Source organism: Rhinatrema bivittatum, chromosome 15 (genome assembly GCF_901001135.1).
Source record: "Rhinatrema bivittatum chromosome 15, aRhiBiv1.1, whole genome shotgun sequence".
Classification (NCBI taxonomy): domain Eukaryota; kingdom Metazoa; phylum Chordata; class Amphibia; order Gymnophiona; family Rhinatrematidae; genus Rhinatrema; species Rhinatrema bivittatum.
In genome coordinates this window covers 79,591,354-79,617,940 of record NC_042629.1, presented here as the reverse complement: position 1 = coordinate 79,617,940, position 26,587 = coordinate 79,591,354, and the positions used below count along the sequence as shown (strand labels likewise).

The 26,587-nt window shown below is 39.9% G+C and overlaps 1 protein-coding gene across 3 annotated transcripts in view; it reads left to right on the top strand.

Moving 5' to 3' along the window:
• Nucleotides 1-12,865, top strand: part of MASP2 (mannan binding lectin serine peptidase 2) — a 70,001-nt gene extending 57,136 nt beyond the window's left edge. Inside the window, exon 11 of one of the 3 annotated variants that reach the window (XM_029577999.1) lies at nt 11,477-12,865. In XM_029577999.1, coding sequence (XP_029433859.1) covers nt 11,477-12,249 — 773 coding nt within the window. In that variant the 3' untranslated portion in view covers nt 12,250-12,865. Of the gene's footprint in view, nt 1-10,187; nt 10,613-11,476 lie in introns of those variants that run through there. The other 2 variants (XM_029578001.1, XM_029578000.1) reach the window with 2 other exon arrangements.
• The last annotated feature ends 13,722 nt before the right edge of the window (nt 12,866-26,587 follow it).

Sequence of the window (26,587 nt, the reverse complement as noted above, 5' to 3'; positions counted from 1 at the left end):
TTCTACCTGGCGGCTGATGTGGCACATAAAGCTGGCATAACGCCCTCCTCAGAGTGTCTAAAATGCAAAAAGGATGTAGGATCATTCACTCATAATTTTTGGGACTGTGAGGTGATCAATAGCTTTTGGGAACAAATTATCACTATGTGCAATCAGTTAATGTCTTTACAATTACCTATGGACCCTATGTTATGGCTTTTTGGAGTAAGCAAGACACCGGCTTCTAATCTAAGTAAACCTGGTTTAAAGTTCCTTAGTAAGGTGAGCATGACGGGGAAAAAATCCATTTTAGCATGTTGGATATCCACAGAAGGTCCAAGATATGAGCGCTGGTTTAAATTGTTGGTACGCCTATATACACGAATATTCCAGCTGTCAAGAGTCCTCAGAAAAAAGGAGACTGGAGATGGATAAAACTTGGCAGCCATTGGCCGATTATCTGACACCTAAGACGGACTAGGGGGGCTGTTAAAGAATGCAGCTGGTATCTCACCTGGCAAACCCATTACCCTCATAATTCCATGGTTACACTGTCATTTGTCACTTGCCCGTGCTCTTGAACTTACTCTTACTCCCTTACTTTTACTCTCTTTTGACATGATTGGGTAGAACTTCATCTTGCCAATCTGTATAGTTGTACATATTGCCAACTAGTATAGCTATATATAATTGTCTATACCTTTTACGACTGATTATATATCATCACTGACACACACACACACGAAATAATTTAGTATGCTGAGGGGGGCGACTGGGGGAATATGTCTTTAGCTCTGTGTATATGTATATATTTATGCATTTATAACTATGCACCATTATTTTTCTTCTTTTTTACCTATGCAGTTCTGGCCTGGTCAGTGGCATGGTGGTAATGTTGACAGATGTCATATTATTATAAAACGAAGCTGCCAGTTGGTTTCTGATATGTTACTGTGTATTTGTTAGGCTTGGCTGTTAGCCACTGCTCTTTGTGTCAAGCATGTTAACGTTAATACTTGTGTAAATCTTGCAAGTTTTCTTTTTGACATTACATTGTGTGTCTGTATAATGTGTTCCTGCAAAATGTATATGTTGCCCCTTTAAAAAGCAATAAATATAATTAAAAAAAAAAAAAAAAAGGACTATAATCGAACAGGTTACTATGAAATCTACATGGGACGATTTGAGCACAATTCTGAATCGAAGAGAACAATACTGGATTTTTAAATTAAAAACTGAGGCACCTACAGGACTGAACGATTTGATTGATTGGTCATCCCTCCTATGAGCATGTTCCAGGAAGGAGGAGTTCTTTTGACATCTAGCCATGTTCATAATCACGTGATGGTTGTCCCTTTAAACCAGGGACGCCGACAAGAAAGAGCAGGTTCGCCATCTTTTTGAAGATGGAAATGGAGTGAGCAGCGGCTAGGCGAGCTCGTCATGGACTTGAAATTGTTATACTATTAAACCACTTTGGACATAATTTGAGTGGCTTCTCCTGAAGAAGATTTGTCGAAACTGGGCCTCGTTGGGGCAAGTGCCACAGAAAAGATCCGTTCTAAGGACTTTGAGTGCAATACAAACGCAAGCTAAGTAACGTTCTGTTTTTCAAACGATTGGCGACCTGAATTCCTTGTTGCACATACAGTGTTTCATATATGTTTTTCCTAACCATTTCTAATAAATTATTAAAATCGACTGGGTTAACAATAAGATAGAATATGAAATTAGGTTAGGTGAAACTAATTTTAAAATATATAAAAAAGTTTTTTCTAAACAATTATTTGAAAAGATTGAAGTGGTGGAAGGTGGTGGTCATGATTATACCATAAAAATTGAGCTAGACACCAAGGCTTGGTGTTCTGGAAATTATATGAAGCATCACCTAACACTTGTTAAATATTTTAAAAAAATTTTAAATTATGGGACACTGAGGTGTGATTAAAAAACTTCAAAAATATCTAAAAACATTTCTTAATTAAAGATAATAAGACTATATTTGTGTGGGTTGTTTGGTTGATTTCGTCCATCAAATCCATGGCATACCCATGGGGTCACCCTTAGCACCTGCTGAAGCCAATCTATATGTGGCAGAGTTCGAGGAAAGCCATACAAGACCATCAGAATGGTGGGGAGATATAGTCTGTTGGTTGAGATTTATTGATGACATTTTCTTCATTTGGATTGGTACAGATCAACGACTTCAAAAATTTCTCACATGGATTAATACTGTTGATAGTCATTTACAATTTACAGCCCAAGTTTCATCAAGCAGTATTACATTTTTGGACGTGAGGATCACTAAGATTAGGAACACTTTAAACACCACTGTGTATCGGAAGGATACGGATCGAAACAACCTGCTAAGATTCTCCAGCCATCATGCACACAATTTTAAAACGGGTTTACCAGTGAGCCAATTTTTCAGGATCAGGAGGATTTGCTCCACGAATGAAGAATTTGAAGTACAAGCCAATATCCTGAAAGAAAAATTCAAGGCAAGGGGATACCCGTCTAAGACCATCCAGAAAGCATACAAAAGAGCCAAGTTCAGTGACTGGCAATAACTGTTGGTCTATCGACCGAAAAAGGAACTTGACTGCTTGGTATGCGTCCTGCAACAATCCACAGCCACAGGAGCAATTATAACAGCTATCAAGAAACATTGGTATGTTTTGGCTTTACACGAAGAATTTGCAGAAATTCCTATGTTTGCCATTGCTAGGGGCAGAAATATCCGAGACATGCTGGTGCACTCACAATTAGTGCAAGAAAATTCCACAGAAGTTATTACAGGTCATCAAACATGTGGACACTGCAGTTGGTGCTCCCAGTGTATTATAGGAATAAAATGGATTGATCCAGTTACACAATATAAAGTATGGCGTAAGAGCAACACAGACTGTAATTCACACAATGTAATTTATGCAATAGTGTGTCCCTGTCCAAAACTGTACATCAGCCGCACCACGCGGCCGCTTCGAATTCGATTGAGTGAACATAAATCCCGGTATACCACTGCTAAGTTGACAGCCCCCATGGTGCAGCATTTAACATCAGCATCTCATGACATACGGGAACTTAAATGGACAGTGCTTGAACAAGTGCCCACCCCACAGCGGGGTGGCGATTTAAGAGCTCGATTAAACCAGCGAGAATTGTTTTGGATTTACACTTTAAAATCTTCTAACCCGAAGGGCATGAATGATGAATTGAATTTGTCATCAATTGCTTTATGATTGTATTATTCATTCAAGAGCTAGTCTCTAAGTAAAAATGGACCGGTAGTTTTCAACCAGGTCCGACAAACAAGTTACATTTAAAGGAGAGTAGGTTGGTAGTTCTCTATCAAGTCCGTGCACAGCAGACGTAGAGAAACGATACCATTGGTTGGACTAGCGAATGAAAACACTTCCCATAGGAGGACAACAAAAGCAATTCTGATTGGCCACATTAGGATACAATTCACTGCATAAAACAAGAGCCTGCACAGCCCATGTTCAGTTGACATCTGGATTGCCATCAGTGAGGACTGCTATCAGCAAAGTCTCCAAACCATGCAGTAGACATACCAGGAAATCGGAGCGGGGCACCGCATCAAGAAGGCAAGCGACTAAAGCAACGGAGAAGCCTCTTCAGACATTTAAGGAAAGCAACTTAAGGAAAGTAATATTTATATATTTAAAATTTTGATTTTGTTTTCAACAGCGGGTCCAAACATCACTCGCCGGAACATCCCCTGAGGAAGGACGCACTTGCGTCCGAAACATGTACATGTTGGGACATGGACAACTTGTGAGATCTGATACACAGTAATAAAAATAGAGTTAGTTCTCAACAAGAGAAGGATCAGAGATCATAGTTGACAGAATATCAACGGTGGTGCCGTGGTATTTGAAAATACAGGAGGTCAGGTGGCACAAGACCCCTGAATGTCTTGAAAGGTAGGATTAGGATTTTGAAGCATATGTGGTGGGATGTTAGGAGCCAGTGTAGGGTTTTTAAGGCCCAGCATCCTGTTTCCAACAGAGGCCAAACCAGGCCACAAGAACCTGGTAATTACCCAAACACTAAGAAGATCCCATGCTACTGATGCAATTAATAGCAGTGGCTATTATCTAAGTAAATTTGATTAATAGCCGTTAATGGACTTCTTCTCCAAGAACTTATCCAAACCTATTTTGAACCCAGCTACACTAACTGCACTAACCACATCCTCTGTATCCAGTTGAGTATATTTTGCACTGGATGTCATTGGGTAATTTTAAACACAACAGAAATTTTTCGAAGTTTTTTTTACAATATTTGCATAGAAAATAACAAAAAAAAGGAGGAGGTTGGCGGTTCTATGATTATAACATGCCAAATGAGGCAGGGTTGCCTACACGATTATATGAGACCCTTCCAACCCTTCTACAAAAATTTTTTGTTCATTATATTTAATAAAGAGAATTCCACAGTTTGTGTAGGTGCATAAAATTTAAAAATATTCCAAAAATATAAAAGCTTTGCACTAGTATATACACAAGTGTTTTTCACAGTGAGTGAACCTTCTTTGGTTCCTTTTTGATTATTTTACACTGTGTATGTGGCATTGATATATTTAATATATGCTTTAAGCAAAATTGGATATATTTAAAAAAAAAAATCAAATGGAACAATTTTCTGCCATTTTTTCTGCAATTTCAAAGAGAGGTTAAGTCCTACCCTAATTTTAGTACAGGATTTTTCTAGTAGCTTTACAAGGTAAACATTTAAATAAAATATGAACTTATGATAGGTAGCAGGGTATGTTCACTCATTTGCACTTTTGAAAAGATGGTGCTTTTGGGTTTCATTAATAAAAGAATGAAATGTTCCACTTTATACATATTTTCACTATAAAACCATTTGCAAAAGGAGCATGTTAAATTTTGATTCAGAAACAAGAATTCAACTCTTCTTTAAAATGTAGAAAACACCCTATTAAACATGTAAATATTAAGACCACTGGAAAGAGAATTAGAATTAAGAGGACCACCATAATAATTCTCTGGTTTTTAAGACAATTTTGGTCATTTTTATTTCCTAATATTACTCTTCAAAATGTTTAGGTATTCTAAATTCACAATTTGTTTTGATCAAAAAGCCAACAGTAAGATTTCAGCAAAATTCACTGGCTTCATAAATGACAAAATATGTAGCCCACAGCATTTTCTCATGCTGCAAAATAGATATTTTGCTTTCACCACTACCATAGAGAAATTTACTAGGGATGTGAATCGGATCCGATATCGGATCCGATTCTGGTTCCGATTCACATCTCTATAGATGTGAATCGGATCCGATATCGGATGTGAATCGGATCCGATATCGGATCCGATTCACATCCCTAAAATTTACTCCTGTCAAGAATGTTTTGCAAAATTCCAAATGTTACAGAAGAGACCAATAACCACACAAGTTAAGAAAAGGCAGAATATCACATACCTATAAATAATTATTATGTTTTTCTGGACAAAATAGCAAGTTTGCTCACCATAAACTGTTTTCTGTAGATAGCAGGATGAATTAGCCATTACATTTGAGTGACAGCCAATGGCACCGAATGTACTCATCTCTCCAAGCTAACAGAGCTTTGACAGCATATGCGGGAGATGCCTCACGAGTCTCCTCAGTCCACACCAGAGTTAATCTAGCTATATAGTCTACTCTCTAGGGAGGCGCGCGGGTATTTCACACCTAATTCATCCTATCTATGGAAAATACCATTTACGATAAATAACCTTGCTTTTCCATCAATAAGCAAGCTGAATTAGCCATTACATATGGAAAGTCACATTTGCAGTGTAGAATTAAAGTAAGCAACCCAGCCTTCATCATGGAGAGTGGACTACTGCAAGACCAGAGTTTGCAAAACTGCTTGTCCAACTGTACTGTCAGATATTATCATGACAGGATGTGATGTAAAGTTATGAACTGAAGACTAAGTTACAGATTTCCAGATATTTTCAATAGGTAATTCCCAAAGACGCACAACAGAAGCAGATCTGGCTCTCATTTGAGCCTTCACTGAGTTTGTGATTTGCAGTCCTGCTAAGGTGTAGCAGTGATGAATGTACTCAGCCAGCCAGACAACATATATGTTTGGCAATTACTATTCTTAGTTGATTAGGATCATATGAGATGAACAGTTGGGAAGTTTTCCTGATGTGGCAGAGTTTGTTTCTGGTAATACTTTAAGGTCCTTTTGCAATCCAGAATATGCAAGGCTTTTTTTTACCCCTCAAGACCATGAAGCCTAGGCAAGAAGGTAGGTAATATGATGGATTGATTGATATGAAGAGCCAAGAATCTTTAGGAGAAATTTCAGATGATAGTGGATGAGATGAGAGCTTGGAGTTTACTAACTTCTAGCTGAAGTCACTGCAAATAGAATTAAACTTCCATATCAAGTATTTTAGAAAACTGACTCTAATGGTTAAAAAAGAAGGCTTCATTAGTTGGAAAAGGACTACATTCAAGTCCCACAGAATAGGTGGCTTTTGTACTGAGGGTGTGACATACCATAGGTCTTTTATGACAAGAGAATGGATGAGTAGAGATTGATTTGCTATCTACTTGAGTATGGTAAGCCGCTATAGCTAAACCCATACAGATGAGGTGGGGAGGCCCAAACCAGCAAGGTGGAGCAGGTATTTCAGGAGATGCGTAGGCTCCAGGAAAATGGGTCCATGGGGTTTTGACACCATTTGGGATACTTGTGCCATTTGAAGGAATTACTTTTAGTGGAAGGTTATCTAAAGAGGGAAAGTGTGTCCACAATTTCTATAGGTAAGTGAAGATCCTCTATCACTGAGTGCTCAACTTCCAAACTGTGAATTTGAGACCTAAAGGTTAGGATGGCACAATATACTATCTTCCTGTGTTAACAGATCAGGGTCAATTCCCATATGTATGTGAAGACTGCTGGAAAGTTATGAGATATGCATACCAATTGTCCCTTTGCCATGCCAGGGGCTATAAGAATTAAACAGAATATGGTTCTGAAGAACTCTCTACACTGTCCTGGCAAAAAGCAGTAATGGAGGAAAGGCATATGAGGCTTTGTCCCCAGTTAAGGAGGAAAACATCTTGAGCCATCCTATGATCACTTGTAGAAATGAGCAAAATTTAGGTTTGGTGTTTTGCTGTTAGGCAAATATGGAATCTACAATTGGTGGACCTAAGCTGAGCAGTTTGTTAGCCATTGACTGCTGTAGAAATAACTTGTGCGGTTGAAAAACTTTGCCGAGTAGATCTACCAGTGTACGGGAGATGCTCAGCAGATAAATAGCCTGAAAAGCACCTCAATTTGTCTCCATCCAATACCAGATTTTAAGGGCCATGGGTCCTGTTCCTCTTTGCTGGGTGACAAAAAGCATGGCAACTTGGTTGTCTGTTTGAATCAAGATGCTCTTGCCCAGAAGATGTGCAAAGGCTGAAAGCAGCTGAGTAATCAGATATCTCTATCAGATCAATTTTCTAAAGTTATCTTGAAGAGTCCAGAAGCCTTGTGTTTGAAGAGTTTATTTACTCCCTATGCCTTGGTGGAGACATCTCTCAAGAACTATTTTGTAAGAGCAATCAATGCAACTCATTTTGTAGTTGTGATGTGCACTGGAGATTGAGGTTGTGTTAGCTAATCCCATTGGGAACATATACCCCATTGGAGGTAGATGTGAAGACGGGTCAGCAGAACCACATGGATGGCCACTGTTATATATCCAAGAACTACTAGAAGCCACCTTGCAGACGAGTGAGAAGACAGCATGTTGCGGATGAGCAATATCATGGCATTCACTCAGTCAGGAGGCAGGAATGTTCTGTCCTGAATTGAGTTTATGCAAGGCCCAATGAATTTAAGCCTGAGAAGGCTTCACAGTTTCAGAAAACTTAAGTGTTGTAGCACAGCTAAAGCTGAGCTCAGAGAATATAATACTTTGTCCCTTGAGTTCACTCTGATGAGCCAGTTTTCCAAGTATGGGAAGACTTGTATTCCCTGGTGATGGAGATGAGCTGCCACTACCGTGAGACATTTTGGGAAGACCCTCAGGGATGATGAGAAGCCAAACAGGAATACTCTATTGGTAGTGGGAAGAATTCACTTTTCAATTAAAAGCGTAGGCAATGCCAATGCAAAGGGTAAACGAGTATGTGAGCACCCTTCGGATCAAAGACACACATCCATTTGTCCTTCAGTACATAAGGTAAGATTGTGCTGAGGGAGTTTTCTTGGGGATAAGGATGTATCGGGAATAGAACCCCAAGGCATGTTAAGACTGTAGAACTGGTTCTATCGCTAGTTGGAAAAGCAATTGGACTTCCAGTTGAATCTGTGGTAAATGGGTTCAGCACTGTGTGTCTGCTGGCCTGGTGTAAGTGGCAGAAACATCCTTTTCTGAAAACAGGATATGCTTCTTCATGAGTAGGCACGGCCTGTAGGTGAGTGGTACCACAGAGGTCACTAGGTCTGCAGTCTCCAGCTAAAATCCATTCACCACTGGTTATTGGTGGTGATAGGGGCAACCAGACCCCCCCCCCCCTGCCAATCTAGGATGGCCTGTATAAAGGCTGGCAAAGCAGCTTGATAAATCTAAGTCTGAGGTGGATGCATCAATGGGGTAGAATGTTTGGGGGCCTTGGCATGCTTAGATGGATCTTTAGGGACTTGCATCGAGGAGTTTGGCACAGGCAGACAAAATGCAAAGCATCAGAATTGCACCTTTGGTTCTTGCACCGTGCATCACAGGATCATTTTTGAAGGCCACTGGCTTGCATGCATAGGTGCAGAATTTTGTGCATTGAGAGCCTCATTGCACTGCTGGCATCTGTGGAAATTGCACTGGGTGACTCAATGCGCCACAGAAACAGTTGGCATTGATTATGGCTGCATCAACTGTGCATACTTAGAATGCTTATAATTCTTTGACACAGGCTGTGATGATTCCAGCAATTGATGCTGCTTCGCCTTCCAGGCTGCTGGCGGAACTTGACCTTGCAGGGGGGGGGGGGGGGGGGGGGGGGAGTCAGATGAACTCCTGCTCAAATTCTTTTCCAGTTAGACAGCACTGCGGTATGAAGACCTACTACTGAAAACATTTGCACAGTTCCTCAATTTTAAAGCGCTTTGGATCTCTGCGAGCCTCAGGCCATCCATCTGCAAGCACTGCAGTTCTTCTGGTCATGATCCTGCCTAAGGAATCAACAAATTCATGGCCATTGATGAGGGACAATCCTCCCACAGATACAACTCTTAAAATCGCTCACTGTGGTTTCTTCTTCTGCTGCCGGGATATGGTAGAAGGCCACACTTCATTGTTTAGAAGCTTTTTTTTTTCTGTAGCACTTTAGAAGAAACAAATACAAATATCAAATAAAATAGTTTAGAATTTTTAAAGAAAATAGAGCTTGTGTCTTTGCTGTGCTTGTTGGGAGACTCTAGAGGCAACACTTATGTAGAAACTCCCTCATGTTCAAAGCTTTACTAGCTTGGAGAAACGAGTCTGTTTGGTACTACTGGATGGTGTTACCCACAAGTAATGGCTAATTGAGCCTGCTTTTCAATGGGAAATTATTCTATTGTGATCTATTTACATAATTTTATTTTTATTTCAAATTGATCAATTCCAGTGAGGAAAATGCACTCAATATTATTTTCCAAAGGGCCAAGCTTACTGATAGTGCTGTATACTTTTATGAAAGCGAACTGGATCCTTTACCAAAGGCCAGTTTTGAAGGGAGCATATATTGTGTATAGGCAGCAGCACCACCTTGTGGCCAGACTAAGTGTGGATTGTACCTTTGCACCTAAGACCAGAGTCTTGAATGTTACTGTAAGGGCTGGGCTACACCATAGGAGGAGGAAGGTAGGGATACATTATAAAATAGATAAACTCTGAATAGTTGCAAATGAAGGTTTATAGTACAGTGAGTCCACCAGAGAGCAGTTCCAATTAAGCTAAGGCCCAAAGCAGGAGAAAAACTGAGCAAAAAGTTCTTTGCCAACTCTTCCCCTTGGATTTAAGCATAGATAATTAGTACAATAAGACAAGACTTGAATATAATTTAATTTTTTTTAAATTGTAATCTGAAAAATTGAAAAGAATGAATATTTAGCAAAAAATATTCACTTGTGCCTTTTCAAGAGATCCCAAATCACTTATGCTTGAACTTGTACATTACAGAGAACTGTAAAGTTTAGAAGAAGCACCTAACAATGAAAGAAAACATGAGATCATACATGGTTATAATAAACTACGGCTGTTAAGACATTTAAAACCTTTACTGTCCAGAGGGGATTTTTGTACTACATTACAAACGTTAATATTCTCAAACCTGGATTTCTGTAATTCTCTTATTAGGACTTCCTGTTTCTACCATGAGATCCTTGCAGATGTTGCAGAAAGCCACAGCAAGGGTACTCACAGGAAGTAAAGAATATGATCATATTACCCCAGTTCTAAAATCTCTACACTGGTTACCAATAAAATTTCACATCCATTATGAAGTATGTATAATTTACAAAATCATGAACCAAAGAAATAGATTGGCTGAGTGCTACATTGCACTTTCATGTCCCACAATGCAACTTGTGAGTTTGCAAATAAAGGTTTGAGTTATCCTCACTGCATAGCACTCATTTGAGGTAAGAGACAGCATTATCAATAAGAGGTCCAAGACTGTGTAACACCATGCCTATAGAACTGGGTCCAAAAGGAATTTAAATTAAAAAAAACAAAAACAAAAAAAAACAAACCATCTACAAACATGGCTTTTCATCCAAGCATTTGAGAGTGAATCAACTAAGTAACTAAAGGAGAAAGAATCATAAAAAAAAATCATGTTTTGATATGTATTGTCTTTTATTAATTTTGCATTTTATGTTATATAAGCTATTGAAAGCTATGTTTAACCGTGCAGTAAACCACTGTGATTGAAAACAGAACAGTATACAAATGAAAAAAGAAGACAATTTACTACTGCAAATGAAGGCTTACTGGATGGATGTAGCAGTTGATGCATGATTTGTTTTTAACAATCAAGGCAGCTAGTGAACAGAGTTCACAGCTAGTTTACCAGTTGTCTAACCTGTTAATTTTTGTATTCGAGACAATCCTCTCTTTTTATATAAGCATCATTTTAGGATTTTTATTTTAAAAGTATATAACCTGCATTAGTCCAATGTTCAAAGCAGAGTACAATATTACATTTGTAAAAATAAAGGTACAGTTGAACTACCTCTGAGCCAGCAGACCAAAAAAAAACCACACCCCAAACATTCAAAATTTTCTGACTACTGGCATAGATTTCCATATAATTCTGCACTGTAGTCCGTTACATATCAAATGCTTGTCTGAACAAAAAAATGTTCCTTAAATGTCAACTTTTTACAGATAGAAAATCTATTATGCTTTTGGACTCAGACTTTTTGCACTTGGCTGAACTGTATTTATTGCTGCAATTATTTCCTTAGAATGCGGCATAAAGACTAAGACACCAATACAGCGCATCCATGGAGGAAGAAGGGCCAGCCCTGGAGATTTCCCCTGGCAAGTTATGCTTACAATTAGTGGACATTTGTTAGGGGGAGGTGCTCTTCTATACGACAGCTGGGTTTTAACAGCTGCTCATGTCATATATGACTTTCAAGACCTTTCTTCTCTAACCCTGAAAATGGGTCTACTGAGGCAACATGCCACTAACTATATTCAAGCCTTGCCAGAAGAAATTTTTATTCATGAGGGATACATACATGATGGTATCAATTTTAACAATGACATTGCACTAATAAAACTGAAGGCTAAAGTCCCAATAAGTACAAAGATAATGGCAATTTGCTTGCCAGGAAAAGACAACACATTTCAGGTGATGGCTGAGGACATAGGGATTGTATCTGGCTGGGGAACAACAGAACACAACACTACTGCTGAAGCTCTAATGTATGTGGAGGTGGAAGTTACAAACCAAGAAAAATGTAAAGCTTCATATCTGAACAAGCAATCAGCAAGTGGAAAATCACTTATTCTAACTAAGAATATGCTATGTGCTGGTGGTGAAGGAGGAAAGGATTCCTGTACTGGGGATAGTGGTGGACCTTTGGTTTTTCACAACAAACACAAGAAGTGGTTTGTTGGAGGAATAGTCTCCTGGGGACTGGAATGTGGTGTTGCAGGCCAATACGGTGTTTATACAAGAGTAACAAACTACATTTCCTGGATTGAAAACATCATTTCCAAAAATTCTTAGTTGCCAAACTGACCTCTAGTAAACTCATGATTTGAAATACTTCTCTTTATAAATTAACAGCTGGTAACTTCTGACTCAAAAAAACAAGCTTGGACGGATACATACACAGGCCTATAAAACTGTAACATGTGCAGCAGACTCTGCCTTTACCACCAGTGTGAAATTCTTGCATATCTAGTGAAGAAATTGTATCAGGAACTGTAAAGAGTGTTAGGTTCCTCTAGGTCCCAGGTCTTCTAACTTAGATAAAATAAAAATTACACCCAAGTTAATTGCAATAAGTATCACTGCTTTATTGATATGTGCACATCAAGAGAATTTCTCCCATGAACCAGCCTCACAAGTGTTCTAAAATAGCCCCCCCCCCCCCCCCCGAGTTCGCAATTCACATTTACACCTTTTAATAATTTACAAAAATGGAATTATAAAAACACAAAATCATTGGGTATTTGTTTATCAAAAATGAATTATAAAACAGACAGAAATGGCATGTAAAGTCTACCTCAAGAATTTAAAAACAGGCCGATTCAGTAAAGTCCACGGGAGAGTGGGCGAACGCCCGCACAGGCCACTCGCCTGTGCGCGCAATACAGTATTTAAATGAGGCCCGGCGGTAGAAACGGGCAAAAGGAGGCGCTAGGGACACTAGCAGTTTTTACTGCTTCTCTGTGCACTTTCCCGGTGCCGGAAGAAATTAGCGCCTTTCTTTGGGTAGGCGCTAATTTCTGAAAGTAAAATGTGCGGCTTGGCTGCACATTTTACTTTCTGAATTGCGCGCAAATACCTAATAGGGCCATCAACGTGCATTTGCATGTTGAGGGCACTATTAGGTTCGGCGGGTTGGACGCGCGCTTTTCGCCCCTTACTGAATAAGGGTAAGGGAAAACGCGCGTCCAATGGCAGGTTAACAGTGCGCTCCAGAGTGCACTGTACTGTATCGGCCTGTTAGTGCAGATGCACCTTTTATCATGTATTTACATCTAATGACTTATAGTCGTCCTGTTATCCTTTACCAGATATTTAATATTAAAACCTTTCTGCATAGCTGTGATATTTCCAACAAGCTACTAATTGCTAGTCTCTACATTGCACAATTACTGACCTCTGGCCCACTTCCTATGCCTAACACTGTATCAAGCTAAAAGCACAGCTTGGCTATTCACAACAGATTTATATTTATTGAAGCACTCATTACCCAGTAAAGGAGAAATGGAAAGTTAACGCTTCCTATTAAGTACCAACTCAGCCTGCTACATAGGAGGAATCTACTTTCCTCAACACTGATAACCTAATGGCTCGAATACAAAGATTCCCAGATGACCCACATGCTGTTTAAAAGAAAAGATCAAACATTTTAAGTAAAGGAAAAAAGAATGCTTTGTTAGGGAGAGTATTAGTAGTAGTGGTTGACAATGAGTTGTTGGAAAATGAGTGAATACATAACATGTAAAACAAGCTGAGAAGCAAGACGCTGCATATGTGGGTCTGAAAAACATTTCTGCCGCATCCCAAAATAAAGGTGGAGAAAGGGAGGGAGCACATAGATCATGGAATCAGCTGTTTGCCTTCAGAATATAGGCTAAAATAAATGACCTTTTTTAAAAGCCTTTCAGTTCTTGAAGAGTTTTGGCTATATGCTACATCGATGAAACATGCCAGATATTAAAGGCAAGAGTCAATTCACACCAACACAAGATCAAACACCATAGGGAAGACTAGGCTAACACCACTGTGGGGAAGCACTTTTTGCAACCAGACGACTATATCAATGACCTTATGATCAAGATAATCAAAAGAAAAACAGAGGAACACAAAACACTTAAAGTCAAAATGGACATGTTGAAACAACAAAGAACTCCTAGGTTTCCTATCACTTTATGAATCATAAAATTATATTACCCGTCACCTTCTGATCACCCAAACCTCCCTCAACCTTTCCCCTTTATGCCATCATTAGGACTTTTATGAGTCACTTACTGCAGCCACACTATTTTATACTTTTTGATGTCTTTTGCTCATTTTAAAATCTGACCTGAAGAAAGTATTAGCTTTTGAAAACTAGACAAGAAATGTATTTAGTCTAATAAAAACATCACATATTCATTTGTTTTAGTTGAATTTATTTCCGTGCATTCTTAAAGTGATAATAAATGTACTCTGAGCCTGTGGCATTAACTAAACTATGGAGACAGATGATGTAATAATTAAACTAACATATATAGTTACTTAAGAGCACATAAAGAGCTTTCCCATAAGCTACGCGTCCCCGCCACAATCGCCATGGACCATCTCTTCCCCAGCTTTTCCTCCTAAATATATTTTTCCTAAGCATATTTTTCACTGCCTAGGCTTTTAATTCATGCATTTGTCTTCCTATAAAGCACCAGTAACTTCCTTCCCTCACTCCCCCCCCCCACCCCCACTTTTCAACCTCCCTTTCCCAGTTGGCCCACTACCTCAATAATCCTGTTCTTTCTAGTTTTGTTACTTTGTTTTTTCCCCTTGCTTAAGTTACCCAAGTTTATTTCCTCCTTGTTTCATTGTAAGACAATTATTTGTTAGTCTATTTTATGGTTGAAATGTAAACCGTAGTGATAAGTAACTCTGTTATTTGAACTTCGGTATAGAAGAGTTATAAATAAATAAATAAATAAAAATAGTTTAATTCCATATTCCACCTCATACAGGATGCATACTTATCCATTTTGTTATAAGCCAAGTATAAATTCAAATAAGACAGAGGCTTCTGGGTTAGCAGAACTGCCCCTAACAGCAGGATATGCTCTCCCTTTAAGAACAGAGTTATGGAATTCAAGCAAACTAAATATGAATGCTCCTGTTTCCTTACTAACAAAATGTGCTTTTGCAAAAATTAGGACAGTTAATCTGCTCCATACATTTCTGGAAGCATCTGATTTAAAAATTATGTATTCTGGGTGTGGAACCAAGATGCCCATGTGAGAGGATGCTACTCTGCACTGCTCCACGATTTTCTAACAATTTTTTTCCTCTTTACTATGCCATTTAAGAGGAAGGGGAAAGTTAGGGTTTTTCCATCTGTACCGTTTTCCCACGGACCAGCGATTTATTCATGAGTATGCAATCCCCACTTTGAAATCGAGGGCCTTGTGCCCCACTGGTGAGGCAGAGAGAGGAGCTCTTGCACATGGAGAGATATTGAGCACTCCCGATCCTCGACCACTGCTGTTGGCCTCTCCCTCAAGCACCAGACAGTCCTGGGGCACCGAGAAGTGATCCTTTGGGGGTTCTTTGGTTGGATAGAGTTGTCTGTGGTTTGCCTCATTGGGTGCAGACTTCCTCTCCTGTCCAGCAGTTTGGAGACTCCGCGTCAGGAGGTGTGGTTAGCGGAGCCGCCTCCCCAGTTACATCAGAGAGGAGTGTTTGCACTGCAGAAATTGGAGAGAGGGTTGTTCAGCTGGAGATTTTGAAACCAGCAGTGGTCACTTGTCCCTGTGGGACTTAATAGCAGGTATGTCCTCTTCCTTCAATGAACAAACACGGCGATTGGAAACTTTCACAAAAATTGGATTTAGTTGCACGGGACCACCAGCAAATTCAAGATCATTCCACTACTATTCAGGCACTGAGGAATGATGTTAAAAATGTATAGGCCTCCTTTATACTGTAAATAAGTTCATATACTAAGTTTATAAGTGCACACATATGTCTCCTTAACATTGCTTATGCATATTTAATCGTTGCTTATGCACATTTAATTTCAACATGGATAAGTAATTTCCATGTCGTTCAACAATGTTGTATCCCTGCTCGTTGACTCTCTCTCCTGTACTTCATATGTTATACAGTTTGTATATTATCCAATTATTTCCCAGTTAGCCCTCCATCCTCGTTCACTGTAATTTCCTTTCTCAGTTATTTGTGAACCGACATGATGTGTCCTACGAATGCCGGTATATAAAAAGCGTTAAATAAATAAAAATAAATAAATAGGCCTCGAATGCTGCAATCATTCGGGAGCATATGTCCTCCCCCAGAAGGCTGGAAACTATGGAAAATTTTCTAAGACATTTCAACTTATGTTTATTAAATTTCCCTAAGGTTCTTGGTGAGCTACCTTTGATTACCTTTAAAAGATATATGGCTGAAGCCTTAAAGATTTCCTCCAATAAAGAAAATAATGTCTCTTCCACAGAGACTAAGTTCATCACAGTCTAATAATGTGGGAAATGTTTCTTATTTGACTGAATACCTAGAAAACACCAATGCCAAAGTGGGTGATATAGTTCGGGTATATCCCAACCTTGCAAGGGTTACTCAGCAACGTCGAAAAGCCTTTTTGAATATGTGTCCTGAAGTTCTTTCGTTAGGTGCAAGTTTCCTCTTGCCTTATCCCTGTAAATGTATAAATTAAGTTGCGGGATAATATCTAAATTTTTTTCAGGCCAGAGCAGCTGCGGGAGTTTTTGAATGTTAGAGCTACAATATCTATGGATCCTGTTGTAATTGATGGGGTCTCTTACCCAGCATTTGATGTCTTTTGCTAATATGTTACTTTTGTTCTCTTTTACTCCCCCTCCCCATTTTCCTCTATGATGGATGAGTGATTGATATGTTGTCTTTTTTGTAAATTATTTCACTATGGATTGTATTTCCTTAATTTGTACTCTATTACTTCTTCAAAGTACTACTTTGTTTATAACTTGTAAAGCTTAATAAAGATAAAAAAAATTACATATGCTTTAATTTTATCTCTTACTGATTTATTCATTGTATATGGATCTACCAAAGAAATCAATGTATAAACTGCAGTTGATTAAAAATGCAGACGACCAATATGGTTTGTACTTTTAAACACATCACACCCATTTTAAATAAGCTACACTGACTTCCTATTTGACAAGTTCAAATTTAAAAGTTATGTATTTATTCATTCACTTATATGTTGCCTGCTTATTCAATGTAGTGACCTGGACTATTTGGTTTTTTGCAACTCTATTAAGAACATAAGAACATACCATACTGGGTCAGACCAAGGGTCCATCAAGCCCAGCATCCTGCTTCCAACAGAGGCCAAGCCAGGCCATATGAACCTGGCAAGTACCCAAAAACTAAGTCTATTCCATGTTACCGTTGCTAGTAATAGCGGCGGTTATTATCTAAGTCAACTTAATTAATAGCAGGTAATGGACTTCTCCTCCAAGAACTTATCCAATCCTTTTTTAAACACAGCTACACTAACTGCACTAACCACATCCTCTGGCAACAAATTCCAGAGTTTAATTGTGCGTTGAGTGAAAAAGAACTTTCTCCGATTAGTTTTAAATGTGCCACATGCTAACTTCATGGAGTGCCCCCTAGTCTTTCTACTATCCGAAAGAGTAAATAACCGCTTCACATCTACCCGTTCTAGACCTCTCACGATTTTAAACACCTCTAACATATCCCCCCCTCAGCCGTCTCTTCTCCAAGCTGAAAAGTCCTAACCTCTTTAGTCTTTCCTCCTAGGGGAGCTGTTCCATTCCCTTTATCATTTTGGTCACCCTTCTCCGTACCTTCTCCATCGCAATTATATCTTTTTTGAGATGCGGCGACCAGAATTGTACACAGTATTCAAGGTGCGGTTTCACCATGGAGCGATACAGAGGTATGACGACATTTTCCGTTTTATTCACCATTCCCTTTCTAATAATTCCCAACATTGTTTGCTTTTTTGACTGCCGCAGCACACTGAACTGACGATTTCAATGTGTTATCCACTATGATGCCTAGATCTCTTTCTTGGGTAGTAGAACCTAATATGGAACCTAACATTGTGTAACTATAGCATGGGTTATTTTTCCCTATATGCATCACCTTGCACTTGTCCACATTAAATTACATCTGCCATTTTGATGCCCAATTTTCCAGCCTCACAAGGTCTTCCTGCAATTTATCACAATCTGCTTGTGATTTAACTACTCTGAACAATTTTGTGTCGTCTGCAAATTTGATTATCTCACTTGTCGTATTTCTTTCCAGAGCATTTATAAACATATTGAAAAGTAAGGGTCCCAATACAGATACCTGAGGCACTCCACTGCCCGCACCCTTCCACTGAGAAAATTGTCCATTTAATCCTACTCTGTTTCCTGTCTTTTAGCCAGTTTGTAATCCACGAAAGGACATCGCCACCTATCCCATGACTTTTTACTTTTCCTAGAAGCCTCTCATGAGGAACTTTGCCAAATGCCTTCTGAAAATCCAAGTACACTACATCTACAGGTTCACCTTTATCCACGTTTAACTCCTTCAAAAAAGTGAAGATTTGTGAGGCAAAGACATGCCTTGGGTAAAGCCATGCTGACTTTGTTCCATTAAACCATGTCTTTCTATATGTTCTGTGATTTTGATGTTTAGAACACTTTCCACTGTTTTTCCTGGCACTGGTCAGGCTAACCGGTCTGTGGTTTTCCTTGTGGAGACTTCAGATCTGTAATTTAAGGTGATCCAATTGTGCCAGTGCTCAAGTCTTACCAATCTGTTGAGAATTGCCAATGAGAATTATATTGCTAAATTAATTGGATAGATGGGTGGACTCTATGCACCATACGGTCTTTCTCTGCAGTCATGTTTGTCTCAGAATAGGGCATTCTTGTGGACAGCATCTGTGGAATTTATTTCCCCTGAGATTCATCTGGAAAAGGATTATTTAACCTTCAGGAGGAAATTTAACAAATTTACAGTTTTTATTTTGCAACTCAAGCTTTCATACATTTCCTTTTGAGATTTGTCTGGAAAGAATTTTATTTTAAAAATTTCTATTCTGCCTATAACGTCATGCTAAGCAGATTACAAAAAAAAAATGTTATAAAACAAATAAGCAAAAAAAGATTACATAAAAATTACATAAGCGCCTCTCTAAACAAAGCTACCTTCAGTCTTCTGAAACAGTTTAAAATCAGAAAGCTCTAATATCCTGACTATTCCACAGGACCGTGCCCCCAATAGAGAGCTCTTAATCTTGTATCCTGAAAATGGACATTTTATTTATTTATTTATTATTTTTTATATACCGACATTCATCTCAATTGAGATATCACACCGGTTTACATTCAGGTACTGTAGGTATTTCTCTATCCCCAGAGGGCTTACAATCTAAGTTTTTGTACCTGAGGCAATTCAAGGAATTTATCATCAACTGTCCGCAACTCTCTACTGAGGGTATACTCTTTGAACTAGTTGATAAGTATGAAGGAGCCATACCATGATTCAATTTGAACATGAGGGTTAAAATTTCAACTTAACCCTTAGTTCTACAGGCAACCAGGGAAGCCGAGACAGAGGGGTCACATGATCTTGTCTGGCAGCATTCAAAACAAACCTAGCAGCCGAATTTTGCAAAAGCTGTAAAACTATTTTTAGGAATCCCATAATACAAAGTTACCATAATCAGAAGTTGTCAGAACAAATGCCTAAACCAGAGTGCGGAATTTGAATTTATCAATAAAAGATAACCTGATGAAAGAACCATTTAGTTGCTTCCGCCAAGTCAATGAAGGGTCAAGACAGACTAAGTTCCGAATTTGTTCGACGTTACACCACCAATAGAAATACTAGGCAGTCCCTCTGGCCATGGTTTACTGGAGAACCAAATGATTGTTTTTTTCAAATTCAGAACCAAAGCATTTTCTAACAGCCAATAAAACAGGCACTCTCTCTCAGCTCCAGTTAATCTTCAGGAGGAAACTAAAGACTTGGTTTTTATTCAAACATTTACACATGTATAATTCGCCTCTAGATGCTGTTTTTCTTGCTTGATCTTGAGTTATTTTTATGGTTTCTTCTTATTCTGTATTCTATTTTTGAGAATTAAGTTGTGTGTCTCTTATTTATAATTTTGATGTTTTGTTTATTGTAAGAAGTTCTATGCTCCGCTCTGAGCAAACTGCCTATGGAAAGGTAGAACAAAATATCAATTGAGAAATTACTACTTACCTGATAATTTCCTTTTCTTTAGGACAGTCAGATGAATCCAGAACAAGTGGGTTATGCATCTCTACCAGCAGATAGAGACTGAGCAAACTGACGTCACATTATATATACCCCTGCAACGACATCAGCCCGCCAGTATTCTCTTCAAAATAAACTGTGGACAGACTAGCAAAAAACTTGATTGAAAACAGATAACCATTTCAATACTCAGCCAACACTGAGCTCAGACAAGAATATAACACTAGTCTAGGGACTGGAGTGACACTAACCAGTAATCCCAGTAACATGTAGGTAAACAAGAGGATCATTATGCAATCATTCGGCAGCCAAGGGAAGGAAGCTGGATTCATCTGACTGTCCTAAAGAAAAGGAAATCAGGTAAGTAGTAATTTCTCATTTCTTAGCAATCATATGAATCCAGAACAAGTGGGATGCATTTATTTAAGAGGGATTTATATCCCACACCCATCAATGTTCGGAGCGGGTTACAAGACACCCATAATAAATTATAACACACACAGAATCTGTTAAAAGCAAATCAATGAAAAACATCAAGATATGAGGTACCCGAGCTACACTCAAGTAGGGCAGGAGGCTGCCCGTGGGCCATTCAAAACCTCACGTGCAAAGGCCACCATCCTCCTGGGCCTGAACATCCAGACGATAATACCTGGAAAAGGTGTATAAGGAAAACGTCACAGCTCAGCAAATGTCGACGGGAGACAACAATCTAACCTGCCCTTGACACTGCCTGAGCCTAGTAGAAGGAGCTCTAACCTGACTAGATAATGGCTTCCCAGTATCCACGTATGCAGCCATGACTACCTCCTTAATCCAGTGAGCTATTGTAGCCCGCAAGGCTGGGTCTCCCTATCTAGTACCGTTGTGAAGGACAAACAGGCGATCCTACTTCCAAAGGCTAAGTAACCTCTAGATACCTGACTCTGTGTCTCTTGACATCCAAGGGTCGCAACAGACTATACTCCTCTACATCTCTCTCTCTCTGTCCAGAGATGGCAGGGAGATGGTCTGATTCAAGTAAAAATCAGTGAACACATTCATTAAAAAGGAAGGAACAGTACGCAGCTGTACCCCGGCCTCTAAAGTCACCTGGGAAATGGCTCCCGGCAAGACAAGGCCTGCAGTTCAGAAACCCTACTTGCAGAACAAATTGCCACAAGGAAATGAAAATTGGTTCTTACCTGCTGATTTTCATTCCTGTAATACCACAGATCAGTCCAGAGAAGTGGGTTGTGTATCCCTACCAGCAGATGGAGTCAGAGAGCAAAAACTTTGGGCACTGCCATATATACAAGACTGCCACCTGCAGTCCCTCAGTATTGTCCTGTACCCAAGCCCATGTTAACAGAACTAAAGAATGAAGGTTAGTACTAGTAACCAACAAAAAACCCCAGACTACCACTTTGCCCCTAAAACCTGCATCCAAAAATAGATGCACAAAAAAAATGTGCGCGAAAGTATGCGTGCTTAAGCTGCACCTCCAACTAGGAGCCCATACTGTGCGCCCAATACGGATACCAAAAAAGATCCTTAAGTAGGACGCAAAAAACGTGCGTAGAAAAGAACATCCAACTTGGGCGCACAGGCAAGAATGGACGCACAAATGGCGCACCAACAGCCACAGCACAAGACACACCTCGCACCCATAAAGGGAGAAGCTTGAGAGCGGAGCCTAGCAAAACGGCTACTCAACCCGCCTTGCCTGCACTACCTCACCTCACGGACCTCCCCAGAGACGTGAGCGGGACAGCCAAGTGCCAAGGTTACAGACCCCTTTTTCCTGCTTACATTCTTCTCTGTGCTTTTTTTTTTTTTTTGAAGAACGGGTCCCAGCTACAGGGGGAGAGGGTTAAAGCCTTCACCTCCGAGCCTCCACACCACTCAAGGCTACAGGACTGAGGCATTCTGAGGGCGGGACTACACAGTATCACCTCAGGAGGCAAGCGATACTATAAAGACCTTTTGTTCTATTTCCTTTCCAACTTTTTTCTTTTTATTCACAGGCAATCCTCCGAAGGGAAATGCATGTCCACTATCTGCTGGAGACAGAGAATACTGGTAGGCTGAAGGTGGGGCAGGATTATATGGCTGCGACGTCAGCTTTTCCTCCGTCTCCACTGCTGGCAGAGGTGCATAACCTACTCGTTGGGAGTGACCTGCCCAAACGCTAAGTTATGATTTTTACCCTGAAACAATTGTCAGAGGTCTGTCTCAAACTACTTGGCATCTACTGACGCCTAATTCTTCAAATCTAGTCAATTCTGATAAATTTTCTCTCATTCTAATATCATGACTCCCATCTCTCCATCCTGCCTAACCCCAATTTCAGAGTCAAGCAAAACGCAACTCGTTTGTTTTTCCTTCTTTACATCATTTACTAAAAAAACCTGCTCTCATCTTTCTACCGTGCAACCCTAAGGGAAATATAGGAACATTGGTTCTTACCTAACTTTCATTCCTGAAATACCACAGATCAGACCCTGCCACAATACCTGCTTGTCCTCCCCTCCTGTACCACACCCCTGTACCTTCAGGGTCTGCCAGTCCCAGCACTGGCGAGCAGACATTCACCCGGTAGTGCCTCTGAGCTCTCAATGCCTTTCTAGATTTTTTTTTTTAAACTTAAACCAGGCCAAGAGCAAAATAAAACATTCCCCAAAGGGGATACTTCCTTGAGCCAGCAGCAACCAGGAGGGAGGCTTCGGTTCCCAGTCCCCTCGCTAATCGGAGGCCCCGGGACACTCGGGCTATCACTGCCAGGGGGTAATCCAACCCCCCCGTTCGCCCAGCTCAACTCGAGGGATGGCCCAAAAACGGAATCTGGCACTTCGGGGAGCAAATCCAAAACTCCCAAATCCAAATCCAACCACTACCATCTGCTGGAGACAGAGAAATACTGAGGAGCTGTAGGTGGCACACTTGGTATAAAGCAGTACCTCAAGGTTTTGTTTCTCTTCCTCCACCTGCTGGTGGGAGTTCATAACCAACTGGTCTGGACTGATCTGGGTATGTCCAGGAACACAAACTACCTATCATTGATTTTTTTTTTTTTTAAAATGGCTATCAGCCTGCAGGTGTGCATCTCTACCATCTGCTGGAGTCAGAGCACTGAGGGTCTGCAGGTAGCACTCTCGGTTAAGTAGTAGTGCCTCAAAATTTTGTTCTCAGATTATCTGCTGGAAGGGATGCATAACCCACGGGTCTGGACTGATCTGGGAAATGTTCAGGAAACTAGATTAAAGTGCTTTACATATACAAATTTGATTAACTAGTACACTTTATAGAATACTGTTGTCAAACTGAAAAAAAAAAACATGCTTAGCCAAGTATATGTTAACTCTTTTTTCAGTCAACACACAGAGTAACAAGACTGTGAAAATCCTTAAAGGTTCCTGGTTTTCAGGTTGTTGCTTTCTATTAAAACTGAAGCACTGTTTGGGATCATGAAATGATGCATCTTTTTTTTTTAAATTACAGAATTAATTTACTTTAAAGCAGGAGACCCTCCTACATACATATTTAAAATCTTTCCTCACCCCAATTCATTTCAGTATTTTTTCTATTTTTTAATTTTAAAGCATGTTTCCCTCATCAGTTCTGTTAAGGTCTGGTGGGTGCTACAACTTCCCTGTTTCTGATTTGGGCTAATTAAATACCCTGGACTACTATTCAATGTTGCTGCTCTGCAAATAGTAACTTATTTCATGAATGATATAAAGGCATGGCTAAAACTGACACTTTTATTCAATTATTGAAAGAATGCCAAGGAATGAATCGAAGAACTAGATTATTTAGGTAGAAAAGAACATGGAAACCCCCCCCCTTTTTCAAACTTATCAAAACTGATAAGTACAACTGCTTTAAAGGAAAGCCAGGAACCTCTCTCCTACAGTCTAATGCAAGTTAAAAATTAACACAGTTGGAGTGTATGGGACTCAATGGAACTGAAAATCAATGTACAACACAGAGGACTCAAATTAGCAATAATACAATCATATAGGCTTTCATTCTCAATCATGTGCAAATCTTCAAGGACCCAAGCCTGGCCTTGAATACTAACAGATTCCAAGCAAATGAACTTACCGGTATATGTCCTTGCAGGGGTGACAACTGGATTTTTGCAGGTTCCATAAAATTATCTTGCTACTAAAGATTATTATTATAATAGCTGATGTGCAAACAAACTGGGAGAAAAATGCTCATTTAGTAGCAAAAAGAGTTAGTAAACAGAAGATCAAATAGGATTTCAAGAAGTTATAAAATAGGAAAATTGGTTCTTACCTAATTATCGTTCCTGTAGTACCACCAATCAGTCCAGACTCCTGGGTTTTGTCTCCTTGTCAGCAGATTGAGACAGAGAAAGTTTCACCCACACTGTATATAACCCAGTGTGCCACCTGCAGTCCCTCAGTATTGACTCAGTACCCAAAGCCTAGAGGACAGCAACAACCTTCAATTTCTCAGCAAACCTCTAAGTAAAATCACTCAATCCCTTCCAAGGTGAAGTTGCCCTTGTGAGACTGGAAAATTGGGCATCCAAATGGCAGATGAAATTTAATGTGGATAAGTGCAAAGTGATGCATATAGGGAAAAATAACCCATGCTATAATTACACAATGTTGGGTTCCATATTAGGTGCTACAACCCAAGAAAGAGATCTAGGCATCATAGTGGATAACACATTGAAATCGGTTCAGTGTGCTACGGCAGTCAAAAAAGCAAACAATGTTGGGAATTATTAGAAAGGGAATGGTGAATAAAACGGAAAATGTCATAATGCCTCTGTATCGCTCCATTGTGAGACCGCACCTTAAATACTGTGAACAATTCTGGTCGCCGCATCTCAAAAAAGATATAATTGTGATGGAGAAGGTACAGAGAAGGGCTACCAAAATGATAAGGGGAATGGAACAACTCCCCTATGAGGAAAGACTAAAGAGGTTAGGACTTTTCAGCTTGGAGAAGAGACGACTGAGGGGGGATATGATAGAGATGTTTAAAATCATGAGAGGTCTAGAACGGGTAGATGTGAATCGGTTATTTACTCTTTCGGATAGTAGAAAGACTAGGGGGCACTCCATGAAGTTAGCATGGGGCACATTTAAAACTAATCGGAGAAAGTTCTTTTTTACTCAACACACAATTAAACTCTGGAATTTGTTGCCAGAGGATGTGGTTAGTGCAGTTAGTATAGCTGTGTTTAAAAAAGGATTGGATAAGTTCTTGGAGAAGTCCATTACCTACTATTAAGTTCACTTAGAGAATAGCCACTGCCATTAGCAATGGTAACATGGAATAGACTTAGTTTTTAGGTACTTGCCAGGTTCTTATGGCCTGGATTGGCCACTGTTGGAAACAGGATGCTGGGCTTGATGGACCCTTGGTCTGACTCAGTATGGCATTTTCTTATGCCCAAAAAGACAATAGAAAACTCGTTTCCCAAATTTAACATAAGCAATCAGCATTGAAAAACCTCCAACTCACACTATATACAAAGTAACAGTACAAGCAGTGGACTCCCCCTCCCAGTAAATGGGTGGGTCTCTGGACTGATCTGTGATATTACAGGAATGGAAATTAGCAGGTAACAATTTTCCTTTCCCTGTACATACCCAGATCAGTCCAGTCTCCTGGGCTGTACCTAAGCTCCCTTTAACTCAGATGGGACCTGGAGAGTTCCGCTCGTAGAACACTCTCACATGGAAGCCGGAGCCCCTACATTCAAGCAATAATGCCTAGCAAAAGTGGGCAATGACTTCCCAGTTGTTGCCCAGCAAATTTCATGCAGAGATACCTGCTATGACTCAGCCTAGGAAGTCACCTGAGAATGCATCAAGTGTGCCACTAAACCACTCGGCAGTGGGTGCCCTTTAGAAATGCGTGATTCTTCACGCATATCCAGCATAGCTCTCTGCTTCAATGGCAGGGGAGAAAAAAAAACAACCTGATACTTCACGCATATCCAGCATAGCTCCCTGCTTCAACGGCAGGGGAGAAGAAAAACAACCAATAAGGGCTGTATAACAGTCTGGGTAAAACAAGCATGGGTGTAGCTTGCTTATTGCGGTGGTTACTACCCCTACTACCCCTAACTAATCAAGCTAGATATTTCACTTGGATGCAGCTCCATCACTGCTCTCTACGTTAATGGTGGGGGTGGAAGGGAAATAGAACCAAGAGCTAAGAGAAACAGATAAGTATGAGAGAAAAAATGTGTGAAGCTTGCTGGGCAGACTGGATGGGCCGTTTGGTCTTCTTCTGCCGTCATTTCTATAAGTTAACTCAATCGCTTCCTTCGGCCACCGCACAATTGTAGCTTTAGACTTATTTCCCTTCTTTGGACTACTCCACAGTACAAAGAGGT